The 16422-nt window shown below is 33.3% G+C and overlaps 1 protein-coding gene across 1 annotated transcript in view; it reads right to left on the minus strand.

Moving 5' to 3' along the window:
* Positions 1-5515: 5515 nt before the first annotated feature.
* LOC127855866 (uncharacterized) overlaps positions 5516-16422 on the minus strand; it is a 38192-nt gene continuing 27285 nt past the window's right edge. Inside the window, exon 2 of the mRNA XM_052391753.1 lies at positions 5516-5641. Within this exon, the coding sequence (XP_052247713.1) occupies positions 5516-5641 (126 nt within the window). The remainder of the gene's footprint in view (positions 5642-16422) is intronic.

Consider the following 16422-nt stretch of genomic DNA (forward strand, 5'->3'; position numbering starts at 1 on the left):
AGTTCACTGGGTCACTTAGTGCGTTTTAAACATTCAGCTTGGTGTTCGCTCTGTAATTCAAGTAGTTTTCATCTGATCTTCACCAAACTTGTTCACAGGTTTTATCTAGATGGTCTCTAGGCCAAGTTTGAACATGCATGCAAAGAATTTGGCAGAAAAAAAAACATCTACAAACTGCAGCAGATGACATATGTAACAAACAAAATTTAAATATTGAACACCTGTTATGTAGCAAACTAATAGTTAAATAAAATTAAAGGCGATGTATATCTCAAAAACATTTACACGCTTATGCTTTTATGTAGTGATAAAGTTACAGTTGGGGGCATCCGTGTCGTGTGGACACATTTATTTGATTAATGATAAACAACTCATTCATAGTGATCTAACTATAAAATATTCTTTACACGATCAGAAATGCATTGTATTGTATGCCTGCTAATATTGTGGTCTTAAAATAATATCACTTATACTGTTGTAGTTCATTTAAACATCAAGATATGTGATGTTAACGTATGTGTTCATGTTATGTTTGTATTTGATTTATTTTTACATGTTAATGAATATTTTGGTGTTTAAAGTTTAATCTATAGTGAGTTAATTAGTGACGTGTGCCATTAAATATGTAGTGCTTATTGCTTTAATTTTGTTTTAGTTGAAAATCATGTTTTTGAATCTCTACGTATGAAATGCACTAGTGAATTTGGTTTGACACTTATGCGAAGATTAATAATATATTAACTTTAAATACATTGTTGATCACAAACCGCATGTATATGCAATCCACAAATGTCTGTTTCCATAGCAACTGTTAACTTAATGTATTTTGTCTACTTAATTTTATCAATCATGGAACAAAATTGAATTGCTAAATAAACAAAATAATGTCTGGCAGTACAGACACACAACACAAATTGTATCATGAGGAGTTATTCGTTTTAGTTTTAAGTTCATAGATGTACAAAATGTTCAATTTCTGAATACACACCTTTTTCCAGAAAATGTGCATATATTTATGTTTATATTAAACATGTAAATGATGTTCCATATCTGTCCAGAACATATTTTGTTGATTTTCTGTGCTTTTTTTGGCTTAAATTCTTTAAAATAGTAATAAATATGAAAAAAGAACATTTTTTGTTCCCATGGCAACCATGAGTATTTACGGATTAATATTAGTACAATTAATTCCGTACTTTGAAATTAATTATGTTCATCAAGATACGCGATCAATGGAGATATTATCAACACAAACTGATCAGCATAACATGTACCGATACTGGTTGAATAAGGACGTCATTTCATCCAAAACGGGCATTCAGCATTTATGACACACAAAAAGTGACAGACCCAGATGGGTCATGATCTCGTTCCCAGCCATATATCTTCACCGCCTATGTAGGATGGCCATGACTTAATGATCGACTATCCATTGTGACTTTGAAAAATGCAGCTGCAGCCTTGATTTTTATAAACCTGTTTATAATAATGCATACACATACTAAATCAAAAAAAAAATTCCGACAAAAAGTCTTCTTAAAAAAAAAAGATAGTTTGACTATGTATAAAGATATTGACATCTATATACATAGTCGAACTATCTTTTTGTTTTTAAAACTAAACTTCTTCCCGAGCACACTAAATCTAGCCCCAGGCCTTCAGCGCCTACGGCGCTTTGATTTTAAATAGTTGAGGATTAGCATACAGTTATCATTTGTCTTGACTTTCTGTGCAACACTTGCGAGTGCAATAACTCTATCGATTTTTAAGATTTATTGTCCCATTGATGACGTCACTTAATTTCTGTAGTGCGGGCTGCGGTGATGTTTTAAAAATAAACGTTTTTGTGATTTATGACTTTACACTAGAACAAAATATGTACGTTCTTGGTATCAAATAGTTTGTTTTGTCGAACCTGATTCATTTTGATAGAAACTGCTGACTTTATTGCAAATCCAACGTAGCTCCAAACATTGACTGATATAAGAACTTCCTGTTGATCATGATATAAACAATATATCAGGCAACGTTAAAACAGGCAGATATCAATGCAGTGGTATGATAATTCTTTTGTGAGCTACGTATCATTAATGAAATAACTTTCCTCTGCATTGAAGAAAAACTCAGCTTCAAGATGATAAAGACTTACTGTGTCTTTATGTTTTGAGATATGTAATAAAACACAAACAATGTAACCAGGCATCGAAACCCAATACACATGCTTGAATTATACACATGTGATCATATTTAAATAATATTATCAAACAGTTTTTAATAAAATAAAGAACCCTGTATAATGATATTCAGCATTTACTTGCTTAACGAGGCAATTTAGACACACTTACTGATATCATGTAAGGTGTTCTCAATTCTAGTGTGTGTTGTTATTTAACAAACATAAAACACATAGGAACATTATTGCTAAATAACGTTTGTCGTCTCACAAATTATCAATGGAAACGGGCAGACACCAGAACATTGAAAGAGGTCAACGCAAATGTTTATTATGCCACCTAAATGACATCGATGATGAATTTCACTTTGTTCTTAAACGTCCGTATTATAATGATGTTAGGAATGCATTAATTCCAAAATATAATATAATCCGATCAAATATATTCAAGTTTATTATACTTCTTTATAGTAAAAACAAAACTGTATTAGGGGCTGTATTAAGAAAGCTAGCCATGTTTAGCTTAAAATGCTTTAGAATAAGAGAAAATTTCACATATGTGTAGTGTAAAATAATAATACATTTTTACGAAAAAAATACGGTCAGAATTATGTAACTATTGCTAAAATGGTAAAACATTACTAATAACATTGTATGATCATTAAGTATTAATCTCATTCATATGCCATTCTCACGAAATATGTTCACGAAATGTGTTTTTTCCTGTTCTTTAAAATGCTGTGTGTTTTGTGTGTATTTCAACGCATGCTGTTATTTTATATTTATGATAACGACGATGAGCTTGACATGCTTAAGTCAAAAATAAACTATTCTGTTCTGTTCTGTTAAATAAAGTTTCGATAAAAACATGAAGCAATGTTCAGTTGTTTTGCTATTATTTTAGTTGCAAAAGCGGCTTGCTTCGAAAGGTGCTTATTTTATCATTTTTGTACTAAGACAACAGTATTTCATGTAAATATTTGTAAATACGCTTCTATGTCCGCATATGGTTTAAGGTCCATTTAAGCAGGACTCGACTCGATTTTATCACGCTTGGATGAAGTTGTATGCTTCGATATTTTGTATATTGCATATGAAATGTGGTTTCTTGTTTTTATCTATTTAATTGGTTCATGAAATGTTTTGTAATATGCGCACGATTGTGTCGCCTTTAGAAGAGAGACATTTAAATATATAAGCACAATAAACGTTATCATTTTTTTTTAATCAAATGTGCTTTTTGAAGGTTTGCTGTCATTCAAAAGGAAATCAAAAGTCCTGAGAACACTTGGATTAATCTGAAACTATATTGTAACAACACGTTTAAAGAATTGAATGAAATACAGCACAGACACTATTGTCAGTAAAGTGATTTATGATATGTAAATGATATATCAGTAGACAAGAGTTATTTGCCTTAACCCGGCTTCAAGCACTTGAACCACCTCAATGTTAAATCTCACAATAGTTATCTCTCGAAACAAATGGGACAAAGTTCCATGTACAGAATTGGAGACACGTCACGTGTCAGTACTGGTTTTGCTAATGTATTTCAATAATTCATCAGGTAAATTTTCACTATATTTTTACGTATTTCAATCATTCATCAGGTAAATGTTCACTATATATTTTCCGTATTTCAATAGTTATCAGGTAAATGTTCACTATATTTTAACGTATGTCAATAGTTCAGCAGGTAATTGTTCACTATATTTTTACGTATTTCAATAGTTCATCAGGTAAATGTTCATTATATCTTTACGTATTTCAATAGTTCATCAGGTAAATGTTCACTATATTTTTACGTAATTCAATGGTTCATCAGGTAAATCTTCACTATATTTTTACGTATTTCAATAGTTCATATGGTAAATGTTCACTATAATTTTACGTATTTCAATAGTTCATCAGGTAAATGTTCACTATATTTTTACGTTTTTCACTAGTTCATCAGGTAAATGTTCACTATATTTTATGTATTTCAATAGTTCATCAGGTAAATGTTCACTATATTTTTACGTATTTTAATAGTTCATCAGGTAAATGTTCACGAAATTTTTACATATTTCAATAGTTCATCAGGTAAATATTTACTATATTTTTACGTATTTCAATAGTTAATCAGGTAAATGTTCGCTATATTTTTACGTCAACGGCATGTAACCTACCGATCATTCAATTAAATCAACATCGTCAAAACGAGAGTCAATGTTTTAAAAACAAGAACACAGTTAAATGTTAAGTTTTTGAATGTTTTCTTTTATCAACTTCAATAGCTTGAGTCCATATATTATTTTGCTTCCGCCCCCCCCCCCCCACCCCTCCCTTCGATAATTGGATGTATAATTATTTGCACCTGTTCGTCGTTCGGCCAGCTCGGTCGTTTCGTTCGCGCACGATATCCGTAGACAATTTTGTCCCACAATTATGTAAAGTGGTATATTCTTTTCTTTCGAGATAAAAAGTTCAAAGCATAGTATCAATTGAATTATAACATGAACTATTAAAAGGCTACACTTGTTATTTTATGTTCCGTAAATATCCTTCATTTAAGAAGACTTTTAGTTATGATCAAATGACAATATACACATTTGAACGCAAATCCCGTAATATTTGCCACCATAACATCATTACATGCACAATGCTTTTTTAATAATTGACCTCGATGTGATTGAAAAATAAATACGCTTACCTCCGAACCTTTTAGAAGTTAGATAGTGTAGTATAATGGGATTTCTAGAAACTATACGGTACCTTTTAAATCCGAAGAAACTTACTTATAATTGTGCAGCCATTTTGCGGTAACCAAATACACCCTTAATACGTATAGACTACATACATTATGAAATAACTGTAATTAAATAAGTAAACTCCAATACCATTGTCAGAAGATAGATTGTTGTTCCAACAATTACTCGTTTATTTAATGGTATATACAAAAATGACTTAAAAATAACCAATCTATAAACATAATATGAAATCACTTGCGGTCACTTCATGGTCAGGTCAAATTATAACATTTGAAATAAACTAAAATCTGTGTTACTCTACGCACTGTTCTCGACGGATTTAATTGTTGAAGTGAACCATGGTTTTGTTTCTAATTGTGTGAACTTCGTTTGCAAGTTAATACCATGAGGAGACGATAAAACAGATCTCCAACCGGAGTTGCATTTGTTCATATGGAATAGAGATTAAAAATGGTAAGTGAAGTATTTTGTGCATATTTACAGGGGGTGGACCTAGTCTCTCGTCATACCCCTGCCTAAAAAGGGCAACTTCAAGCTGTGTGAGAACTACCGCACCATCAGCCTCATCTGCCATCCTTGCATATTAATATTCCTAATCATCTTCAACCGATGGAAAAGTAAGACCGAGGAACTGCTGGCAGAAGAGTAGACTAGATTCAGAGCTGGGCAGACCACACTGGAACATATCTTCAACTGCAAAGTCATCATTGAGAAACACCTGCAACACCAGTAGGAGCTCTTCGACAACAACTCCGACTTCAAAAAATATTTCGACTGTGTGTGACATGATGTCCTATGGCAGTTGCTGATAGTGTTCAACAATGAGGAAGGGCTTGTGCGAGTCATTCAAGAACTCCATCAACTCCAAACGCAAGCAGAGCTAAATTCCTAAATGGATAGAATGGTGACTTCTTCAGGACATCAGTGGGCTTCCGTCAGGGTTGTCTGCTCTCCCCAGTCGAGTTCAACGTTTCGTTTTAGAAGATAATGCAAGAGATTCTCGTAAACCATCACATCCCCATTGGTGGAAGACCCATCTCCAATTTGAGATGATGACACCAACCTCGTGGGTGGTACCAGAAGTGAACTCCAAGACCTCACTAACAAGCTGTATGAAAGTTCAGAAGCATACGGGATAGTGGTAGGAGTGCTCGAATGTCATGGTGTATATACCGGACAACTCAATCGCATGCATCACCATGAACGGCGAGAAATTGGAAGAAGTTACCATCTTCAAGTACTTACGAGCCGCCCTATCCAAAGATGGTTCCAGCACCGCTGATGTCCGAATAAGAATCACCCTGGCAATTGCAGCGATGGCTAATTATGCATAAGCAGCTCCATCAGCTTCCCCACAAACTGCAGGCTCTACAAGTCCCTCGTAGTCTCCACCCTACTCTTTGGCTGCGAAAACTGGACGCTTCGTGCGGACATAGAACGCAGGGTAAATGTGAAAGAGTTGACGTCCATTCCCATGAATGAGAAACTCATAGTAGCCCACCCAATACCTTACTGGCGGAAGATCTCTGTTTCGTCGTCTCTCATCCCCCCAAACGGACACACCAGTCAAGAGAATGGTGATGATGATGATGGTGATGATGATGATGATGATGATGATGATGATGATGATGATGATGATGATGATGATGATGATGATGATGATGATGATAAACTAAAACCAATTTTATCGAATAAATTTTCGCTGTGGGATGTGTTTAAAAATAGTTTTTAAATCACATTATACTTTAACGCTCAATAAATCATTTTCTAATTATTCATCAATCAAACAGTATGGGATCCTCCTTTACTGATATGTGACCATTTGCAATCTTACAGGTAATTTTACATATTTTTAGATAAATTACAGGTATTAAAGACTTAAATTGTCGTAAAACACATAGCTTGAATAAATGCTTATATAGAACTGTTTAACAAGGAAAACCCAACTAGCATTTACACATCACGAGAAATTTTCAGCTTTGGCGCCAGTTAACGTTAAGTTGAAACCTATTTATTTAAGCTCGATTGCATAGAAAGCCTAAGGCATATTTAAAACAATCTCGAGTCCGTTTCCTGGGACTTCAACCAGTATTTGGTGTCTATGAGGAAGATGTTAAGAACGCTGCCACAATTGGGATCGAACCCGTGACCTCCCGGTCGCTATGCTGACACCATATCCAATACGCCACGTCGACCTCCAATTGACGTGTTTTTTTTTCAAGAACACTTAAATAATTATATAAGTAATTGTTACGTTTGGATTATATTACATTTCAAATGTATGTGTTATAACGTCGGCGAAAACATTATATGAAAATATTAAGAAACCATTATTAGGAATTTATGTTGTCAAATATAGGTTTCTGTTTCTATTCGAACGCGTATTTTTTGTAGATATGGAACGTCAATATCATAACGTACTCTCCAAAACAGCGTCTCGGAAATAAATGTGTTTAGAAAAAGCTTGTTAAGAAGGTTCACTAACTACATCAGTATAGGTCGTATCTGTTAAGAAGAGGCACATGAAAAGAAGGGTACTGAAGTCACATGGTTGTAATCTAGTCAAGGGCCAGACGTAGGGGATCAAAAGTTTTCTTGGAACGCGGTAAAAGTAATAAGATGGTGAGTAGTTTTTGATAACACATTTATTATCTTGATTAAGTTTGTCGCGGTTTAGTTGGTAGGTTACTCAATTATAATATAATCTGAGGCTAAAGAGGAATTTCGGAAAGTGGATATGCGACAAAGAGGTATACGAAGTGAATCTTTATTGCGTTGATTGTAGACAGAATCATTTTCCGAAAGACAATATCTAACAAGTATGAGGGCATATTTAAGTTTAACTGTTTGTCAAGTCTTGTGAGACTAAGCTGGGAACTACGTGTTTGAATATTGTTTTAATTTCTTGCACATGTTAACCAAAGCACAATATTTCGCAAATATGTTTCTAGTAGGGTGCTTGTTTATTCGGTAGGGGAAAAACGTTTTTTTATAGATGCCATCGACTTGGTACTCATGTTTTGATTCCAAGGGCAAGCTATGCATTTCGGTATGTAATCGGATCATTAAAAGCGTTTTTAGCCAACTGTTATTGTACAACATACTTTCAGCCTGCCCCTGTTATAAAAATAGCAAAAAAAAAACAATACAAAATATTTAAAGTTTCTGGTATTATGGTATGATCATATATAATACCAAATACGCCGTTTAATCAGAAACATAAAACATAGAAGTAACACAAAATCGCATAAAGTATGGAGTATTCTCATTTCTTCTGTATCGGTTAGTGGAACTATATTTAGGGTAGACAATATGGTAAAGTGTTCAGTTGCCATGCTATTTTTTACCATTAATATTTAACTCATTATAGAATGATGTTTTTATTCATCACTGCATCGCGGCGCCATATGTAGCAAGACATACCCGTGTACAACAGTGGTTTTATTAACTCATACAATAAAAACGTATAGATAGAACTCACTCCAAAGAATTTGCACCATCAATAAAAGACAATAAATAGTAAGGGAAATAAATTCTGCTTTGAAGGACAACCCGCTCTATACACAATGACCGATCTATATATTGATGTGATGATGTAATAAGAATGATTTGCGAGTACACGAAAAAATGTTTGATAAAACTCGATCCCCAGTCAGGTTAAATTGCTTTATCAGTATCACCTCGAACCATGTGTATAAGGGTCAGTGTACGGAGTTATCAAGATTTTATGACAAACTGTTTAGTATATTACACTTAATGAACTATCTTTAAAACACCATAATGTTTATTGATTCAAATACTTTCAACTTCGGTCTTGTTTTCTATAACAACTTTGTATTTACAAGAGTCATCTATGCAAACATTTGTCTGCTGTAGAGTGTTTACATTGCAGTGTTTTATTTACTGGGAATAGGACCTCGACCTTTGGGTTCGCCTATATTTAAAGCTGTGATGTTAACAGTCAGCAAATATCGGTGACACGTAGAGTCTTGTTAATCAAATTTATTAAGATAGTTCAACAGGTTCAACGTTCGATAAGTGTTTGTTCTATTTAGGTAAATACTCTATTGCGTAGTACCATTCAATAAACACATGCACACTTTTTTGTTTATGCAATTTTAAATTCAAGCGTCGTTTGTATCAATCATGTTGTTGTTGAGTTTTCTTTATTGTAAATAAGGTTCACACAAAGTCATCAAACCCCAAACACCAAGGGATACATACAACAAAACAAGTCACTATTAAGCTGATTGACACTAAAATGCTCTCTATTGAACCAGACGCCCTTATTTTATGTGAATATTCTGATTCTTCGACGATACTTTGCAAGATAAAATACGTCAATTTATATTCTATTTTACCCATTTATGCCTAGCGCCTAGAAAAAGGGCCTTGGCAAACAGCGTTGACCCAGATGGGTCTGCGCTGTTTGCTTAAAGGAAGATCTGTAAGAAATACTCTAAATATTGAATTAAATATACTAGACATCCCTAATTTTTGAAATAAATTGATCCAATTAAGAAGGATGGGAGTGTCCACTAGGCTTAAATGGGTTAATGTATATTCTATTTCATTTGATTGATCGGAATGAACGTATGAATAGGTTTTCGACTTGTTAAGCTGTCTAATCGCGGAACCAATAAAAGTTTGTTCACTTTAGATTGTTTGCATTGATGAAAATAACTGCGATCTACATATTACTCTAGTTGCAGGAAGACTATGCGATCGATCAAATTTGGTATTCTGAGCACAATATTTGCACGATAAACACGTCTACGTTTGCAAATTACAGTTAAATCATTACATTTTCTGAACGTCGAACCAATTACAAATATTCCTGTCTATTTGCATTGAGGCACTCGATGGTCAATAAAGAGTAATCGAATATAAATAAGATATATTTACTGACCTTATCTGAACGTACTTACTTGATCTTTCTTAAAGAAAAGTCCGCCATTTCTAGTGCATCTGTCCTAAACTTCTATTCTTTACAGCATCGTGACATTTTAATTTCGGTTGTTAATGTTCTAGTTTATTGACATTCCTATACAGTTTCTACTTACAACATGTAGCGATTTAATGGACTTCGTAAACGGCTTTTTCACGTGATATGTCAAACCTGATACGAAAGGCATTTCATCGCAGGTTTTCGTTACAAACTATAATAATATATATTACAATAGCAATTTCCTGTCAGTCATCATTATGACAATCTTCAATTAACTTTATCACTCTTTAGTGAAGTGCAGATATTACTTTTAGTGTTATGGAACATCAAAGTAACTGCTACTTAGAAATAGTATCTTTGAGTAAGTCTTTTAAATTGAATATACTAAAATGTTCTCAAAGAAAGAGAGATTTGAGATGTAAAGATTTTGCGCAAAGACGACCTTTATTGCAAGAGTAATAAAGTTTTTAATTATGCAAAACTTCAATGAATAACAAAATATGATTCTAAGTAATTGACAGAAGTGTATTGTAAGTTGTACTCGTAGGGTATACTGCATGAAATAGTAAACTCTAATATATCTAGGATTTTTCGTTTTACACAACATTTTCATTTTATTTTACCGTTTTTCATTCCCTTTGTTGAATAAGTGCACACTTGATATTTTTTTTACGTAACATTTTTAAAAATTGTTTTATTTTATGCTATCTATGTATCTCTGAGAGACTTGTTTCTTGTATGCTTAATATTCTTGTCAAGTGTTTCTTGAAATGTGTATCGTTTATGTTTAATCTGCATCGTAAAATGTACCGCATCTAGTTGAACGGCATAACGCATAAGAAAAAATACCAAGGCCATATAACTAAAAAACACTAATGAGCTGTTTATATTTCACTACCAAATATACTCACCAAAACGAGGCAAATGCCGACAAGTATCAGAGTTGTCGTAATGGTGTCGTTCTGTTGTCGTTATGGCGGGAGTATGTTTCTTTCCGCGTTTATGCTAGTTGGTATGTTGACGAACTTCTTAAAATCTGCAAAACGAGGTAAAAGAAGTCAGTTAACAGGCATATTTGCTATTTCTGTCATTAATAGGATGCAGCTAAATACAAATTATTACTTCATTTGAAATTGACAATGCAGCTTTAGCTTTGTCATTGCATATAAGGTATTCTTAGTAAGTTTTCATGACGATATTTAACAATAACTAAAGGGGAAGTTTTCAAATGTTTGCCATCATTATAAATAACTGATTTATTAATACGACACTGAGATGCGATATTTCTAACTGATACTTCGTGAATATATATGCATGTGGAAATCACTGTATTTCGCTCTACAAGAGAATCGCTTGGTGCGTTTTGCTTGAAGAAAACCCAACGACAGAAAATTTCGAATGACAAAAAGTGTCGTAACTCTAGACACTATACGTGTGACGCTAAACACTATGGTTTGATGCAGCGGTTCATCTAATTGACGTGCTTACATAAAGCATCCGGATTTTAACCTTATAAATCTGGCGCCTTAAGACATCATTGCTAACAACCATAGATTAGACCTTGTAAGCATTTTGACCAAATGAAGACCTTAATGTCCAAAGAGAAACGATGGCACTGATTCTACAACAACAGCAGAACAGCATCATAATGACAACAAATTCAATAACAACAAGATAACCAACAACGCGATGACGATGAGTTCCACAACAAAAAATACAAAACAAACAACGACCTAGCCAGCCTCGATGTGAACCTCGGTACGAAGGTCACGGCTTGGCGACAGATTGATCTTCTTCACGGTAGAAACCATAACATAGACGGACAACAACATACCGAGACATCTACTTGACAGCAACAAGAACAGATTCAACCCGGGAAACACCTGCTACGTCTAATGGGCAAAACTGACGTCACTAGTCGCAAATCGCCATGGTGTAACTTGGACACTTGTACAACGTCATTTGACATGACATTGTGATGTCGTTCCAAATCGTTTTAATTAGCACTTGTGTTGTTTAACTTTAACATTTCAGCAGATACTTTCGTCTAAATCTCATTGCACACATTTTATTTAATATATTTTGATAGGCTAAACATGACATTGTTAGATACCCTGTAAGTCAGAATTTGATTTTTCTTAACATTTTCAATAATAGAATATATAATCTTTTTTATGAGTTAGGTTTGTCACATAGTATTAAAGATAGATTACTTAGGATATTATTCATTCAGATATTTTAACACCAAGTTATATATTGTGTCTACCTAAACGAATGCGCACATCATAATTATTATGTTAACGTCAAACTAGAAGAGGAGAATGCAAAGAGATATTGTCCATTTCTCGTTTCACTAATGACAATCAAATCCATATTATATGCAGTTAAACGAATTGGTTTCCCGATTAACAATGCGCATTCTAATGCATATGTCAAAAGTAAAACCAAAAGTTAAACACTCATTGACTGGGGACAGTATAAAATCTAACATATGTGAGAACAGTTCATGTTATTGTTGTAACAAGGCCTCCATGGCCTTCACGGAGGTCCTGGAAACGTGATTAGTAAATTGAAGAACTATTGGAATTTGAAAAGCGTGTCCATACACCTCAAAAGAGAACAAAACACCATTCTACGAGTTTTTGTATATGTGTTATTAAGCGACACTTTCGTTGATTTTATTCTTACTTTCGTTGATTGTATTCTTGTTTTCAGCTGGAGCTATTTAATGCCAATGTTTACAGTTATCAATTTAAAGCATTTAATGACAAACTTCAATACATTTCAAAATCTGTAAAAAAAAAAGGTCACTTTAAACGTTTGCAGGCATTCAAATGAAAATGTGATTTTAAGTTTATTAACAAAAAAAACTTGTTTGGTATGGTTTGAGATTTGAAACAAAAAGCAATATATCTAATGACCGAAACACTGTTGCACGTATTCGCTTTTTTCAAAAAGTTTGTAATAAAGAAAAGATGAATATTTATTAATAAATATGTATCATGTACCTTGCTGAAGAACACACGTTTGGACAAAAAGTACTGATATCATTTGTACCGTGTTTGCAATAGACTTTAACTTTACTGTAAATGGAAAGAAAAATCTTTTATAAATGTTATTTTGTATTAATAAAATATATATTAAGTTACCATTTTTCGCTTACCACAATGGTACTGCATTATTAGCGTTAATTTTAAACATACATTTTAGCATGTGTTTTACCTATAAGTCACAACAGATGTGACATACAAAGATAAGTAACCGCACATTTTCAAATTTAATGAGTAACTTGATACGTTTTACGGAGCATTCTAACAGAGTACAGTACTTAATTTTAACATTGGCAAACAGGTGTCATTTATGTTATTTAAGCTACGCTAAACCCGTTTGCGTTGACATGGCTAGTGAACTTATGAAAGAGCGGCCTTTTTTCAAGTAGAAGAATAAATAAGTATCAAAAGAACATACAAATTAAAATGCATACCTAACATTGTCACACCATACTGGCATGCTCTATTTGACTGAAGCAGTCATTATTCTGAAAACGTCAATAGTCGCAGTTAACAAACACCAAGGTTTGTTTCTTTAATAAATCTGTATACAGTCGCGAGTCCTGCAATCTGTTTTCTATGTATGAACGCGGCGTTTTCATTTCCCCCTTTTGGCCGAGCAGGCTTAACAAGTACGCCGCTATACTCCTATCTGGTTTCGGTCGACCCGTACAAATGTTGATGGTCGTCCAAACTGTTCATCGACAATGTCATGGTTTCAACAGTTTGCCTACGAAACCTTTTGTGATTTTGGCGTTTGCATTGCGTTTTCTCTGCGTCTGTGACGCACAATGGCGGTCCAACCAGGATTGTGTAAGAACACATGGCCTATGCGTTTACTTGGAACATGCTCGACGTAATCGCCGATGCATCACCCACTTGGGCCTTCATGGTGTTTAGACGCCGTCCTCGTGCGTTCTCACGACGACCTAATGGAACCTTGGCTATCCTACCGCGTACTGGGTCGCCGTAATAACACAATAAGAATGTCAGTCAGTATGACGGGGATATTAGTTTTAATATCCTATATTCTAGATTCAATTTACATTATTATGTTACACTTATATACAGTAATAGGTAAAAAACGATTTTTGTTGAGAAGTCATAAAACCGCAAGATATATTAGATATTATATTATCATTTTGTAATCAGTGTATTCTTGTGCGCCGGTTCCTGCTCAGTTGTCGTGGTATGCCATGTCTAACCAATCAAACGTTTATTCTTACAAAAATATCCGTTAAAATGATTTAATCGGTCTTCACTTTTTTCACTTTTATTTTCAGTTCCATCTCATAGCAATTGAAACGTCAAACATCATTTTATCAATTCCTTTTCGTCGTCGTGTTTGTTTGCAAATAAATTATACATCGCAAAAGTATTTTTCAAGTTATTTGTAAACAGTTACATATATAATATGTTTTAGTGTTTTATTTATTTGTTTTTATTTATTTATTTATTTATTTATTTATTTATTTATTTATTTATATACATCTTTGGCAATTGAGTAAATGTACACACGGATTTAGAGTTTCCTTTATAGTTCATAATGATACTCTATTTCATAAAGAGACAATCACCTTGGTTATATGTTACAAATTTCAATTAACTAGCTTTGTATTTCAGTATTTTATCTTATCATTGGAAAGCAATTTTGCAAACTGTTATTGTATTATGTACTTCCAGACTGCTGATAATTAAAGAAATTTCGACAAAACAATATTAGCAGGTCACTGGTATTATGGCATGATCATATATCACACCAAATACTTCCTACTCTCAAAAACATTGAACACAAAAAAATAAAACAAGGCTCAACATTGAGTTTGGTTGGTCTCACTTCTAATTGGCGTTTGTTAGAGAAAATATATTTGAGACACATACACAATATGTGAAGTTGTTCAAAGTTGCCTGCAAATTTATATAATTAACCTTTAGCTTGTTAATGAATTGTATTTTTCAAACGACTGCATATCAGTGCACATCAGAGGTATTATTTTACCTCAGCAAAAAACCGCATTGTATTGTTAGAAGTAAGGTATTTTTATTATCAATATCAACGTGGTGCACGCGAACCAGAACCGAGGTGGGTATGTACTTAATCAATCGACAGTATGGTACCTTAATAAAAGTTCAACAAGTGAAAACTTATCAATCCGTCCTAAAATCGTGTCAACTCTGTACACTGATCTTTGAACATAAGCATTTCATAATTCAATTAATCTGTATGAAGTGGTTTATTCTTAAATATTTTCTTAATATTTTAATCGCAAAATGTATAATGAAAATATCTTACTTCTAACAATACTATGCGGTTATTTGCTGAGGTAAAAATAATACCTTTGATATGCAATCACGTTGTTGTTTGTATGTATTTGTTTGTTTTATTATTCCGACAAAATTAAAACAAGGCTCAACATTAAGTTTTGGTTGGTCTCACTTCTAATTGGCGTTTGTTAATGAAAAAATATTTATTATTCCGACGGTCTATGTTGGGTAGATGACATTGTCATCGTTTTAGAGATTTTCGTTTTTTTTCAATTCTTATGAAGTGTCAGTGTTAGTCTTGTCATTTTTGCGATTAATTGTGTGATTATGTTTATAAAAACTATATATCTCGAAAAACAGATTGCGATGGATGTATAGTCCTTACTGTAACTCGAAAGCTTTTACAAAAAAACAACAAACTTATTCAGCTAAGGTATCAAAATGGTATCATCTAGTTATTTAGTGTGGGAACTAACAAAAACAAATTCACAGCTAATAGCTCGCCGGCACTGCAAAACACGCCATTGGACCAAAATCTTATTTCAAGTGAATATTAAGATTCTCCAAAGAAAATTGGAAGCAATAATTACTTCACATTTAGGTAAAATTTAATTGGATTGATCGAATAAAAGGTGAGATAGGGTTTTGAAATGTTAAACGATCAATAACCGGAACTAATTCAAGTTAGCTTAACTTCGAAATAAAATACAAATAAATAGAGAATACTATGTTAGTGTTCACCTCTTTAGATTGTTTGCATAGATGAAAATAACTGATCTCCAAATGACACTTTAAAGTGGTGGGTGGCTATGAAATTGAACAAAGTTGGTATTCTTAGCACAATATTTACATGATAAACACGTCAACGCTTGCCTATTTCTTTTAAATCAGTATATTTATTTAACAACGAACCCATTTGAAACACTCTTGTCCGTTTATATTGAGGCCATCAAAGGTCAATATAGAGCAAAATAATACAAGTTAAAACTGTATTGACTGCACTAACCTGAACGTACTCAGATGACCTTAAGTACTATTCATTAAATCATAATTTCGTAGCTTTTACGTATTCGATTGTTGATTGCTTAAGTTTTTATATTATAAAGGTTCTTCTTGCAACATATAGCGATCAACGTCTTTATTAAAGTGCATATGTCACATATACATACTGAAGTTGATTTGAATATCGTTAGTAATTGATTCTTAGATAGTGAGGCGTTTGGTAAGTAATTTTGA

This window comes from Dreissena polymorpha, chromosome 13 (genome assembly GCF_020536995.1).
Source record: "Dreissena polymorpha isolate Duluth1 chromosome 13, UMN_Dpol_1.0, whole genome shotgun sequence".
NCBI classification, from domain to species: domain Eukaryota; kingdom Metazoa; phylum Mollusca; class Bivalvia; order Myida; family Dreissenidae; genus Dreissena; species Dreissena polymorpha.